This window comes from Lycium barbarum, chromosome 12 (assembly GCF_019175385.1).
Source record: "Lycium barbarum isolate Lr01 chromosome 12, ASM1917538v2, whole genome shotgun sequence".
Classification (NCBI taxonomy): Eukaryota; Viridiplantae; Streptophyta; class Magnoliopsida; order Solanales; family Solanaceae; genus Lycium; species Lycium barbarum.
Genome location: NC_083348.1, coordinates 100,516,803 through 100,531,090, shown reverse-complemented (window position 1 = coordinate 100,531,090; position 14,288 = coordinate 100,516,803). Strand labels below are relative to the sequence as shown.

The window sequence follows — 14,288 nt, the reverse complement described above, 5'->3', positions numbered from 1 at the left end:
CTCTTGTTTCTTCGATTTCTCTGATGTTAAGTTAGTGGCTTCTGGTTCTACAACTTGTCGTTCATTTTGCGGCTCTTTTCACAGTCATTTTAGTTAAGTAGTCTACTTTTTGCAACTTTAATTTAATAACTAAGGAGCTTAATTTAAATCTGAATAATGGACAGTAAATCTGATTTATTGTACCATAATGTCTCGAGAGAGAGATAATTTAAATCTGAATAATGGACAGTAAATCTGATTTATTGTACCATAATGTCGAGAGAGAGAGAGAGAGAGAAACAATACACACTTTGTAATTTCAACATTTCGGTTCCACTCTGGGGTACCTTCTTCCATTTTCTAATACGATACCAATTATAACAAATGTGCTACAGTATAAACAGGACCTAATATAGCACATGGAGAAAGATACTACAAGTGAACCTAAAAAAGCTAGATACATACATGCTTATGTTCATAACACAAGGAGATAAATCCTTGCATTTTTCCCATCCATGGTTGCTTGATCATCATCATCAACTTTTTTGCCCACGCCATTTGAATTATTTACAGTAGTTGGCGATGTTTCCTCGCTTATTATTCTTACTTACTAATATAATTTCCATGCCAATATGTATTCAAGAAGTTGCCGCTTCGAATCTCCTGGTCAATTCCTTCCTGCAAACACATTACAGAATCAAATTAATAACGTTCGAGTATAACAAAGTTTTTTCTCTATTTTTGGATTTTTTTTAATGATTTTTACCTCATGAGTTGCCTGTCGAAAGCCGATGTAGATAAGAGGCCTCTGTTTTCTTCAGCTCGCCTCATTAGGTAGTGCATAATTTGCTCAACAGGACCAAATGGCAAATACTTGCTCACTTGAAATCCTGCATTTCTCAGCCCAAAAGAAAGCCCTTCAGCCATACCATAGAGCTGAGCAAATTGGAGATTCTGTCTCTCATTTTTGATTCCCAAGTCTATAGCTTTGGTTGCAGCAAGTCTTCCTATATATAACAAACACATTATACTGGTTAGACAACAGCTTTCAAAATAATCAACATAAATAATAGACTAAACTTTTTTTGATTGGTACCTGACTCAATGTTATGAGTAGCAAGAACAACTGCACCAGAGCCATTTGCAATCTCTTCAATCATAAACTCGGCACATGAATTGAAACAAGCGTGTGTTTGCTCAATGCTATCGTGAATCGGAGACTTGAAACCTAAACTAGAAGCAAATTGTTTTTCACTACACATATAAGCTCCCCTCACAAGCTTAAATCCCATTGGAACTCCCATTTTCTCTGCAGCCTTTTTCGCGATAACCATTCGTTCCTTGGCGTCTTTCAAGTACGCTTGAATTGTTCCGAAAATCAAAGGTTGATCGCCTCTGTGGTATTTAATAGCTGCAGTATACGCAAAGTAATCGATTGCAGGTTGAATAGTTGTATCTTCCGCATCAATAAGTAAGGGAACATCATGTTCAACACATTTCTCGCAAATTTTCACGAGTCTTTGATGAGCTAATTGAAGATCACGCTCTTCCTCTACCGTTAGAGGTTCGGGTTTTTTCGACGTATGATAAATAGGGCTGTTTTCGGCGAAAAGTGGAAGTGACTGTTGCTTCCATGGGAGATTGAATGAAGGATCTTTTTGTTCCCATCTAAGCAAATCACTCATTCTTTTGAGCAGCCTTGGTGTACAAATTGCTGTTATCTTTGCTACCACAAAGCTAGCCTGTTTCAAAAAAATTAACCTATTTTCAGAGATCTTCCTAAATTCCTTGAAAAAATAATGCAATACTACAAGTTGGAGATTTTTATTGTAAATGGAAGTAGATCCAAGAGTATTGGAAGAATTTGAAAGATTCTCTTTAGTACAAAAGTGAATCTTGGAAAAAGTATTAAATTATGCAGAGCAGATCATTCCTTTTCAGCAATAGAATATTAGTATTAAATAAACATTAAATTTAATGGAATCAAGAATAATCAAATCATTAGAAGTTAGATTCTTACAGAAGATTCTGGAAGCGATTTCGTTGATTCAATGGTTTGAATAAACGACTTCATACTCTGGTCACACGACTCATTTTCGGTGGCATGTTCCACCCCATAATCAAGCATGGCTTTTAAGCCAGAATTAGAAAGATTTGTAACGGTCCGACGGACTTCCGTTAAGTCTTTTCCGGCACAAAAATGTTCATAAAATGTATTTTTAACAAACCCCAACATTACCTCCTTAAAAACAGGCATTTCCATAAGTTTAGAATTCATTACCCACATACCCAAATCAACCATTGGTTCAATCGCCGCCATCTGTAACGTTAGCGATGATCGAATCAACTTTGTGGTTGGAACCCCATGGAATAGCTCCTTAACATCGTCAAAATTGATAATGTTATTATGGTTTTGAAGGGCTGTGTTAATCTGTGGTGTGGTGTCTAACAAATTAGGTTCGGTAACGGTAGCGGCGTTAAAATCGCCAGTGAAATTCAACGGTGGAACGGCGGAAAGAGGTGACGGAGCGGAGTTTAAGCGGCGGACATGAAATCCGAGGTTCTTAAGGAGTTTCGGACAGAAAACCTTATTTGCCATGCAACGGTGAGCGGCAGAATGAGAAATTTTTGTGTGTTTTTTTTCTTTTTTTTTTTCTCTCTCTCTCAAATTGATATGTTACGTTTGTAAGAGTTGCATGGTATTTATAGAGGAGTGGGGTTGGTATTTGGTCAAGGTGATAACTTAAATTACGGCATTTGCCAATATATTTAAATCATGCTGAGTAGATGGTGTGCTGTTACCGACGATGCATCACTGTAGATAGTCAGTACCACCATGTGTATTCCACGGTTAAATGTCTATCTCTTAGCTGTTATGTTGTTTCCACTTGTCTTGGATTCCGCCTTTTGCTTTAATTATGATTCAATCCTCCCAATTTCCTAGTTTCTTGGACACTTCTTAATATTGAGTTCGTGAACACTTCGTACAACAACTTGTCTCTTGCTTTGCGGCTCTTTTTTGAATTTATCTCTATTCTTAAAGCACACTTGTTTGAAAATTGGTACTCCTAATTAGATTATTCTTCTAGTGTCAAGCCCTCTTGTTAGAATTTTAATACCCACTTTACTATTCCATTCTTAGCTTTTGACCCACCTTAAGAAAATGTTAATTTTTAGATAAGAATAGATAATTTGATAAAATTACTCCTAATTAAATAGGCAGTGAGATTTGATCACATAACACTTAATAAAGCAAATTTGAAAAAATAAGATTAATTTTTTTTTTGATTAGATACATGAACATTCTTTTTTATCAAAAAAAAAAAGCTAAGTGAATACTCTTTTCGATCCGGACGGAATTGTCGACAGATGATTTTAGCGTTTTGCTTTCCAAAATTCCAATTTTTTATTCAACTATTGCGGTACACTCGAAATGCATAAAAAATGTGGGTCAAGGAATCTGAATCTCCGCCTTCAAATCATCTAGATTCCCTAGAAGGGACTTTTCGTATGGCGTACTCCGGTTGAGGAATCTTTATATCATAATCTTGGGCCAAGATTCTTTGGCAAGTGGTAAAATTGATTTGATATGCCGAATAATCACGTGGGTGCAATTACTGAACCATTTGAAATTTTTTTCTTTAGGCAACTTTGATTTGTAAACCCTATAACAGAAGATGCTAGAAAATGTGGACCATGAAGGAAGTCTCTAGAAGTGACCTTATTTTAGTGGAGATGCACTACTTCTTGGAGTTGAACTAAAAAATGTTCTAATTTTCGTTCCGTTAATAGTTGAAACTAATTAAATCAATCCTTACCGTGAATATTAAGTTAAATTTATCTTCATTAAATAACGACAAAAACTTAATCTCTAATAACAATTAATGTTTGGCAGCTAATGACGTGATGTGTCCACAGGTGAGGAGTTATCACAAGTGAAAATAATTAAATTTGTTCTTGGATTATACGAATGATTCAAATTTTTCCTTAAACTTTGAAGAACATGGTCACTATTTTGGCAGCGGCACCACCATCGATCTTTTTTAACGTACACTCAAATTTTCTAATGACCAGATGATCTTTATTCATCAAGATCAAACCCTCAAGCCTCAAATTGATCTAATAATAATAGAGTAAATCTCCTAAAAGGTCACTCATGTATTGAGAATTCTCTATCAATATCATTTTTGTTTCTTTTAGGAAAAGAATATCACCCAACTTTAACTATTTTTCTCAGAATATACTAAACACACAAAACTTTCCTTCTTTTCTAGTTGGCATGTCATGTCATATAAATTTTTAATACTATTAAATTTATTTAACTCATCATGTCCATTTAACTCAACTCAAACCCATTTTACCTAACCAACCCATATCTTAATCCATTTAACCGATTAAACAAGTCCGTAACTTTTGCTGTTGAATCTGTTGATTGACCCTCTCCTATGGCAAAGAGAGGAAGGCATTTTAAAAAGAAAAGTTATGAAGGATTATGCAGTTGTTGTGCAGAAGCTAAGAAGAATAGAAACTCTAGTAAAATATAGGGATTATGTGTTACTGTCTTTTGTTAGTTATGTGAAACTGTTTTAGGCACATTATGTGTCTTCTTTTGTTAAATTCTCACGGTCATTTTATGGTTTGAAGCAGGTTACTTGACATACTTCTTCACAAGCTTCTTTGAAGTATTACTGCTGTAATTTATTTTTTTGAAGATCAACTTTGTTTGTGCACATATTTTGACAAGGCATATGGTAAAAATGTTACTAGCTTAATCTGTTTCACTACAAAAAAAATGGGTAATTTGCGGAGGTTAAAAGTTGTAATTTGCGGAGGTTTTAGCCTCTTGTAGCAACTAGTAGAGGCTAAAAGCTCCGCAAATTGCAACTTTCAACCTCCGCAAATTACCCATTTTTTTTATAGTGTTTTTCTTTCTAGATCAATCTTAAAGAACTAGTCTAATTGTCTCCTCAATAGAGTTAAAACACCAAATCTTTGGATGGAGAGAAAATATTGTCCTCCTAATTATATTTGGTAATATAAGCCATTAACTTGAGTGAATAAAATAGGGTATAAAAACATTGAAATATGAATACTGTTGTTATCTCCTTGTGGAATATGAACGATTGAGTAAAAATACGAACTTGTTTGATGGGTTAAATGGATTAAGATATGGGTTGGTTGGGTAAAATGGGTTTCGGTTGAGTTAAATGGATTGGATAAATGACATGGTATGCCAACTAGGAAAGAAGGATATGACATGACATGTTAACTAGGAAATGCGAATTTTGTATGTTTAGTATATTCTGAGGAAATAATAAAAGTTGAATGATATTTTAGCTCTAAAAAAGCAAAAGTGATATTAATTGAAGATGAGTGACCTTTTAAAAATTTACTCAATAATAATATGATTAGTTGGACCACAAAGTTCAATTCTCACATCTTGTGGAAGTCCATTGACACAAAAAGAGCCAATCAGTAAAGATGCTCATGCCTTAACATCTTGTCGCCGACACTAAAGTGCTAACTAAGAGATATTTAAGTAAATTTGATTTAATATGACACATTATCACATGGAGCAATAAATAAAGGTCTATGCTTTTAATCATTTCGGCAGCTTTGGTTTGTATTATTGTAAACCAATAACAAAAGGAGTAATACAAAAGGAGGAATAAACTTCCGTACTACAAAAAGATGACTAGATCTTACCTATTGCCCATGAAGAAAGATACTACTCCACTTATTACAAGCGGACTGTTCTTGGTGCGAAAGGCACTAGCTATTACAATTGCGAGCTCATTATCTCCTTCACTTCCCCCTTTTGTTAGTAAGGCCAATGGTTGCACTTCCTTGCTTGGTCCCTTTTTTTTTTTACCAAGGCCCACAAGCCGAAAACTTTAATAAATAGTGCTGTGCAATAATATTGCTGACAGCTTTTAATAAAAAAAAAAAAAAAAAAAAAACGTTAACGTGCTAAAATAATGAATTAAGGATTGGAGCGTCAATTGCCCTGTGCCTCCGTTACAAGCTTGGACATGGCTCCTCGCATTATTCGTAGTACTATATGCATATCCACTCCCATTAATATGGATTCATGAAGTTGCCACTTCAAATCTCCTGGTTAACTCCTTCCTGCAAACCATTATATACAAAATTAATAAAATATTTAATTTGGGATATTTATCTGTTTTAGAGTTTGCAATTTACTGATGTTTACCTCATGAGTTGCCTGTCGAAGGCAGATGAAGACAAGAGGCCTCTGTTTTCTTCAGCTCTTCTTATAAGGTACGGCATAACTTGCTCTACAGGTCCAAATGGCAAATACTTGCTCACCTGAAATCCTGCATTTCTCAGGCCAAATGTAAGCCCTTGTGCCATGCCATATAACTGAGCAAATTGGAGCTTTTGACTATCCTTCCTGATTCCTAAATCTATAGCCTTGGATGCAGCAAGGTTTCCTATTAACCAAAACATTAAAATAATCGGTTAAGAGGACACATCAAATACTATATGATTGAGTAAATAAAAGTGTATTGTCTAGAAATTTACCTGACTCAATATTATGAGTTGCAAGAACAACTGCACCAGAGCCATTTGCAATCTCGTCAATCATAAACTCAGCACAAGAATTGTAGCAATCATGTGTTTGCTGAATACTATCGTGAATCGGAGACTTAAAACCTAAACTAGAAGCCAACTCATTTTCACTTGACATATAAGCACCTCTCACAAGTTTAAAACCCATTGGAACTCCCATTTTCTCTGCAGCCTTTTTCGCGATCACCATTCGTTCCTTGGAGTCTTTCAAGTAAGCTTGAATTGTTCCGAATATCAAAGGGTGGTCGTCTTTGTGGTACTTAATTGCTGCAGAATAAGCAAAGTAATCGATTGCGGGTTGAATAGATGTATCCTCTGCATCAATTAGTAATTGAACATCAAGTTCCAAGCATCTCTTGCATATTTTCATGAATCTATCATGAGCCAATTCGAGATCACGCTCTTCATCAACCGTTAAAGGCTCAGGTTTATCTGTTGTTTGATAAAGAGGGCTCGAATCGGCGAAAAGTGGAAGTGCCTTGTGCTTCCATGGGAGATTGAAGGAAGGATTTTTGTGTTCCCATCTTAGTAAATCGCTAACTCTTTTGAGCAGCTTTGGTGTACAAAGTGCAGTTACCTTCACTACCACAAAGCTCACCTGTTTCATCACAATACACATTTCAAAACTCTATGTGATTTCATAGAGAAAATTAAAGATTTGATAGACGCTAATTAGATAATTAAAACTATTGTGTTAAGAATCAGGTTATTCAATGAATATAGGAATAAAAAATTGTTATCAGCAAGCAATGTTTGAAAAATAGAGTTCTTATGAAATTCAGAGCCCTATTAGTTGGAATTAAAACTAGAAGGAGTTATCGTTTTCAAAAATATTAAAAATGTTTTTTGGCATAAAAGTAAATCTGAGTATATTTTGTTAATAGGACAATGAAAAAGAATTTAATTGCGTTAGGAATCATGTTTTTCTAGGAGAAATAGGCGTAACTTAAGGAAAAAGTTAACTAAGAATAAATTATTTTATTTAAATTCCACGCAAATGACACGTTTTTGTGTTTCCTACTGGGGAGTACCGTACCTGATTGGGTACCGTAGGTTGCACTTTACGGCAAAGCATGCTCTACGAAAGGTAAATATATTTTCAAAGTCTTTAACACGAAATCTCTAGTAAAAAATAGAGGGATACTTAATATCTAGCCCAATCTTTGATGGTAATATATATATATATATATATGTGTGTGTGTGTTTTTTGACACGTAAAAATTATGATATCAACCAGTTATTTAACCGCTGCAAGAATTATATTATTGTGATGTTTGTGACTTTGTAATATAAAAATAGATTTTCATATTTACTTGTCACTTTTAGCATATTAAGACTAGACAATTTTTTTTTGTTTTACCCATAATATTAAATACTCACTCCAAATCATTTTTCAAATTCAATAAAAATATGCACCAATTAATATGGGTAAATTGGTAAATTATGTACTTTATTTATTATTTCTTAAGGAATGTGTAGAGTCAAAAGTGGACAAGTAAAAGCAAACGGATGGATTATTATTTCCTAGTGCTTTTCTTTTTTAGCCTTTTCTAAGAATGTCTTCAACTATATTTACCCTACAATTAGTCCGAGTTAAAACTAGAAAAAATACTATAAAAAAAAAGGAATAATAGAAGTTTGATCTTACAGAAGAGGATGGAAGCGACTTGGTTGATTCAGCCGTCTGAAGAAACACGTTCATACTATGATCACAAGACTCATTATCGGTAGCATGCTCAGCACCATAATCAAGCATGACTTTTAATCCAACATTCGACAACTTAGTAACCGTCCTTCGTACTTCTTCTAAGTCTTTTCCAGCACAAAAATGTTCATAAAATGTATTTTTAACAAACCCCATTATTAGCTCCCTGAATATTGGCATGTGCATGAGCTTAGAATTCATTACCCAAATACCCATGTCAACCATAGGCTCAATCGATGCCATTTGAAGTGTCAACGATGACCTAATCAACTTTGAGGTGGAAACACCCATAAACAATTCCTTTACATCATCAAACTTGATCACTTTTTTTTCAGGAACGACTAATTGGTCCGCGGGTGATGCTACGTTTGTAGCATCATAGTTGCTGGTGTAATTCATCGGCGTGGCAGTTGGAGCGGTGTTGAGACACCGAGCAAAACATCGGAGATCACGAAAAACCTTTGGACGTACGACTTTGTTTGCCATAAAATTGAAATGAAATAAAACGCGGTGTGTATTGACAATATGTCTTCTCTGTCTGTGTCTTGATTCTATTAGATGTGTAACGTATCAAATGTTCCATGCTATTTATAGAGGCCGAATATTTCATTGGTCAAAGTCAAAATTTGAATTTACATTTCCTTGTGGAATTTTCTTCTTAATTGGTTCAAAAGCTTTATGACTTTTCCTTCTTAATAAGATTTCAAGATTATGATACTCTTTTAGACCTAGAAAGTTCAAACACGTGGTTCAGATTCTATGCTGATTGGATTTCCAAAAGAGGGAACTCACGGATAATAAACGTTTAATAACCCTACGTGTGTGTTACGCGCTTCTAGTGAAAGTGGAATTTGTGTTCTATAGTTGTGGGATACAGCCTGTTACTACGTTTTGGAACACCTTTTCCGGTTGGTAATATTGTTTGGCGTGACATTAGCATGACTCGGATTGTACTTCAAAAAGGGATAAAATTTTGCAGAGTCAGCAGTGTGTCAGAATAGGTACCACTGCCACGTAATATGAAAGCATTCAATTTCCTCTTATCATTTTTTAATTTCCTTTTTTTAGTTCTTTTCGATCATATTTTCTTTTTTCATATAGTACTATTTACGTTTTGCATATTTGTTTCCTTACGTGGATACAACAATGCGTGGGGACCTATGGATTTGGTGAGATGTGAATCCCTCGATTTTTGTATATTGGCATCTACTGGACAACTAATCAGAAGGCCAACATTTAGCAAGAAAACAATCACTAATCAAAGAAAAGACACCTTCCTTTAAATAGTGCGATAACGATGTGCTAATTAAATATATACCTAAAAAATCTGCCTAAGTAATTCCTAATTAGTAGTACCTGAATTCATTTCCTTTCTAAAACATTTTATTGATGGTCAAAATCTTTCTGTATATTCTTTAATCATACTGCTATAAAGTTATTTATATTTTTATTTTTATTTTATATATTTCAAGGTGAAACATCTTATACTAGGACCTAGACACATGTGTTGCATGTGTATTTCATACTAATTACTACAAATATTTTAAAAAGATACAAAACATAATGTGTGATGAGTTAAAACTAAATTTGAAGGAACAACCATACAAGCTCAAATTGATGAACAGTGAACATATTCAACCGATTTAATAGTTGAACGTAAGATGATTAGATATCGTTTGAACACCTAAATTTGATTATGTAAATATGATTGTCATACCAATACTCTAACATGCAAATTTTTTGCTTTCTTTTTGTTTTAGTGAAATATTGTTTATATGTGAAAATGAGCATCGTCGGCTATAATTGTAAATACTTTACGTGTAGAAGTTGTTAGCTTGTCTTTAAGAAAATGTTGCTTTCTTCCTTTTACACCTGTATACATTTCAAGAGTTTTTTTTTTTCGGTTTAATTTCAAGAGGTTGTTATCCAATAAAACTTGTATGTCGTAGAAGTTATATAGAAATTTACAGATGTTTTTCTTAGGATGGCTAGTATATCATTATCAATTCCATAGTTACTGGAAAATCAAAAAATTATTGATATATTGTAGTTGCACTTATACCTTTTGTCTGATTCAAAATTATAACACTTTTCATTTATAAATTTGACAAAAAAAATATTATTTGAATTGTATAATAAAATATAACATGATCATCATATCCCAAAGGTAACATCCATTAGGCACTCAGTTCAAATTAGCTTTTTAAAACAGATATAACCAAAAAGTTAAAGTAATCAGGCAACTTCTTAAATGACCAACTTTCATTATATTTTCCAATCCACACTCACACAGCATTAGTTCAAGTAAAAAATTAATGAGAAGTAAATTTACTTTTACTTAGGATAATTTGGTCGTTCAACTTTTGATTTTTAAAGGATAATTTATTAAATTACTTTTATATATAACATCAATGAATTATGAACATGAATTATGACGATGATCTCCCACGAATTAGCAAACACAACAACGGATGTTATATATGTTCAAGTAATTAATGTAGCTTTATGTAGGTAGGAGAATCCTTCTATATAGCCATTCTGTTGCTCAATGTATACTTATAGTAGAGCAATCATTAGAGAATTGTGATAAACACGTGTTAGAGTCGAAATTGTAAAATAAATTCTCTTAATTGTTTAATCGATTCTTAGAGTGAATATTAATTGGATTTACTGCATACATGCATGATGCATCGAATATACATTTCCTTTGTACTAATAAATCTTTACGTCTCAAAATGATTGCTTTATGGGATCAAATTTTCCTTATCTGCAGGAGCGATTTTAGGGGTAAAAAATGGAGCACGTGAACACATAGTCTCTCCGTAAAACTAGGTATTTTATGTATATATTTTCTAAAATTAGTATAATACTATCTGTTGGAACACATATTACAAAAAAGCTAAATGGTGCACTTGGTTGAAAGTTGAGTTATATACCTAGAGGTTTAGGGATCAAGCCCACTTAATATATTTTTTCTTTTTTCTTTTTTGTGGTGAACGCATGTTGCAGAAATCCTAGATTCGTCTCTGCTTATCTGAAGATGATAATGTTTGTTCAAGAGTTTTGCATATTATTAAACAGCTCATTTACCATTTAACAGAAAATCATGAGGAAGACCTAAGACCTTATTTTGTACATATTTCCAGATTTGCTCTTTTTTTTCCTTTCGTGGGCACAACAACTTTTGGGTTTGGTGAGATGAGAATCCCTCGAACTTGTACTATTGGAATTTGGACCGCTAATCACATGCATAAAATAGGCAGAATCAATCGCACTAATCAAAGGAAGGACCCTTTCTTAAAATAGTGCGACTACTACATGGTAGGTTGTACTTAATAACCTAACTATTGATATCTTAAAATTTAAATTTGGCTATTAGTACTCCAATTAGTTTGGAAAATAATTACATAATGATAAGAAAAAAATTGAAAAGAATAATTAATTCTTCTCGATTTACTAAAGTGAACAAGTAAAATAGAAAATTTATATATTATATACTTGACAAATAAAAAGAAAACGGATATGCTCTTGTATTACATGGTTGAGGACTACTTTTTATAAATATGCATGATTTATATATAAAAAGATACTCCTCCTTTATTCTTTAAACAAAAACTTATTTAATTTTAATTTGTATATGTGAAGACGTAGCATTTCTGAAGAGAAGTGTTATAAAAAAGCACAAGATTGTTGGTGAGAGAATCCTTATATTTAGCCAGTTCTTTTAGTCACTTTAATCTTGTAGAAGAGTATAGGCATAAGGTCATAAATGCTAGCTCATCCGCATTTTGAGAGGAACAGATCTGGTACTTTCTTAATTCTAGTTAATAAAAATTAATTTGAACTTTGAAGGAGAAACTGTCTATCCCAGTCAAAGCGCATTAAGCGGAATAAATTCACTAATTTCTTGATTCAAGTCAATAAAAAAGATGTTGAACTCGGTAGGAGAAATTGTCATCCCAATCAAACCACTTGGGAGTTTTAGGGGAGAATTGTGATAATCCTTTCTACTAACGTTTATACAAAAGTACTTAATTAGAACGTTACGTTAGCTATATTTATTGCAAAATTGTTAGTAAAAGAATTGCTTTTTCTCTATCCATAGATGCAGATGTATTAAACTGACCCAGGGCGGGCGGCCGACTTTCGGTACTTTCTGCCAATTCGATTTCAATACTAAATAAGCTTCTCATCGCATAAGTAAGAAAGTTCAGCTACCGAGGCTAAAGAGAGGGGCGTTCAGCCACTTGACTGGTTGGAGAGGGGTTCTTCTGTTTCCTTAATCTGATAGTTAATGTGATTCAAAGTCTCCTCTTGCATGTTACACGCTATCCCAAAAACTTCAATCCTCGTCAACAACACATATGACGCTTCAATCCTAGATTAAAATAATGCAACGACTTGCACAGTCTTAAATTGAGGGAAAATGGTGGACACGTCAGTAATTAGTGGCAGAATATAGAATATTCTTATTTGACGAGAAAAATATACCGAGTTTCCTAAAGTTGTCTTCGTTAATAATCAAAGTCAAGATAATTTTCTAATCAAAACACAACTGCATGCAGTGACGCACATTCTTACATTCTAGAAAAATAAGAAATAGTTAATGCAAAAAGTCAGTAATTACCAAAAAGAGAAGACAATAAAAGAATAAGATGAGGAGGAGGAAAAGAATTTCTTTTGACTTGTTTAAAAGGATTTGAAGTAAGAATTTTATGGATTTAGGATTGTAACAAAATAATACTAATTAATATACTCTTTGTGAATCTCATTCTGATCCTCCAATAGCTGTTTAGTTGATAAATATATGATGAAAGAGTGCACTTATAATTTCTTTTGAAAAGTCGGTGACAGAAACATTTTCAACGTTTAATTCTATTCCAAGATAAAATCTCAAGAAAAAAGTTACCATATAGTTGACTTGTACGTATTTAATTTCTTTTGAATATTTCAAGAGAAGATTAACCAGATAATTTGACATAATCACAAAGCCAGAGATATTGCTCACTCTGTTAAGCAACATTACAGGATATTTTTCTTGGAAGCTTCTAATTTTCCTCAAAGGAAGAGTGAATTACGAACTATTCAAAATAATTAATTGCATTTGGTCAAAGGGGTGAAAACAAAATATAATAGTATTTTAAAAATCTTTAAAACTTCCGATGTACGATGTTAAATAATACTAATTAATATACTCTTGATTGTGAATCTCGTTCTGATCCTCCAATAGCTGTTTAGTTGATAAATATATGATCAAAGAGTGCACTTATAATTTCTTTTGAAAAGTCGGTGACAGAAACGTTTTCAACGTTTAATTCTATTCCAAGATAAAATCTCAAGAAAAAAAGTTACCATATAGTTGACTTGTACGTATTTAATTTCTTTTGAATATTTCAAGAGAAGATTAACCAGATAATTTGACATAATCACAAAGCCAGAGATATTGCTCACTCTGTTAAGCAACATTACAGGACATTTTTCTTGAAAGCTTCTAATTTCCCTCAAAGGAAGAGTGAATTACGAAATATTCAAAATGATTAATTGCATTTGGGCAAAGGGGTGAAAACAAAATATAATAGTATTTTTAAAATCTTTAAAACTTCCGATGTACGATGTTTAAAACGTGGAATGGTAGAATCAGTATTGGTGGTTGGCTTAACTGGCGCATTTAAATCACAACAATAATGCCCTCTCACCTGCCAAAAGAAAAGAAAAAGGGGAAAGGGTCGAAAATGCCCCCTCTACTTTGAAAAAAGGGTTAAAAATATTCTCCGACCTAATTTTGGATAAAAAATACTCCTCTCGTCATTAAAGTTTTCAAATATACCGCGGTCTTAACATAAATTCGCAACATAACCCGATTTTATTTTTAAACCCTCTTCATTTAAAATCGACCAAACTAATAAAAAACATATATGGGTTGCCCGCTCCTGTGCCTAGTGGCTTCAGATGTAAGACCCGGGAATAAGTTGGTCGCATATGAATTTTTTATGTAGTTGGGTTGGTTTTA

The 14,288-nt window shown here is 33.3% G+C and overlaps 2 protein-coding genes across 2 annotated transcripts; both read right to left on the bottom strand.

The window, feature by feature from the left end:
- Window positions 1-271: 271 nt before the first annotated feature.
- LOC132621099 (proline dehydrogenase 2, mitochondrial-like) lies at window positions 272-2,665 on the bottom strand. Its single transcript, XM_060335251.1, has 4 exons — window positions 2,000-2,665; window positions 1,076-1,721; window positions 746-986; window positions 272-657 (listed from the first exon to the last, which is right to left on the bottom strand). Exons 1-4 carry the CDS (start codon window positions 2,576-2,578, stop codon window positions 618-620), a joined length of 1,506 nt encoding a protein of 501 aa, XP_060191234.1. The 5' UTR covers window positions 2,579-2,665; the 3' UTR covers window positions 272-617.
- A 2,885-nt stretch (window positions 2,666-5,550) lies between these two features.
- Window positions 5,551-8,855, bottom strand: LOC132622364 (proline dehydrogenase 2, mitochondrial-like). Its single transcript, XM_060336964.1, has 4 exons — window positions 8,222-8,855; window positions 6,526-7,171; window positions 6,194-6,434; window positions 5,551-6,108 (listed from the first exon to the last, which is right to left on the bottom strand). Exons 1-4 carry the CDS (start codon window positions 8,762-8,764, stop codon window positions 6,069-6,071), a joined length of 1,470 nt encoding a protein of 489 aa, XP_060192947.1. The 5' UTR covers window positions 8,765-8,855; the 3' UTR covers window positions 5,551-6,068.
- Between the last annotated feature and the right edge of the window lie 5,433 nt (window positions 8,856-14,288).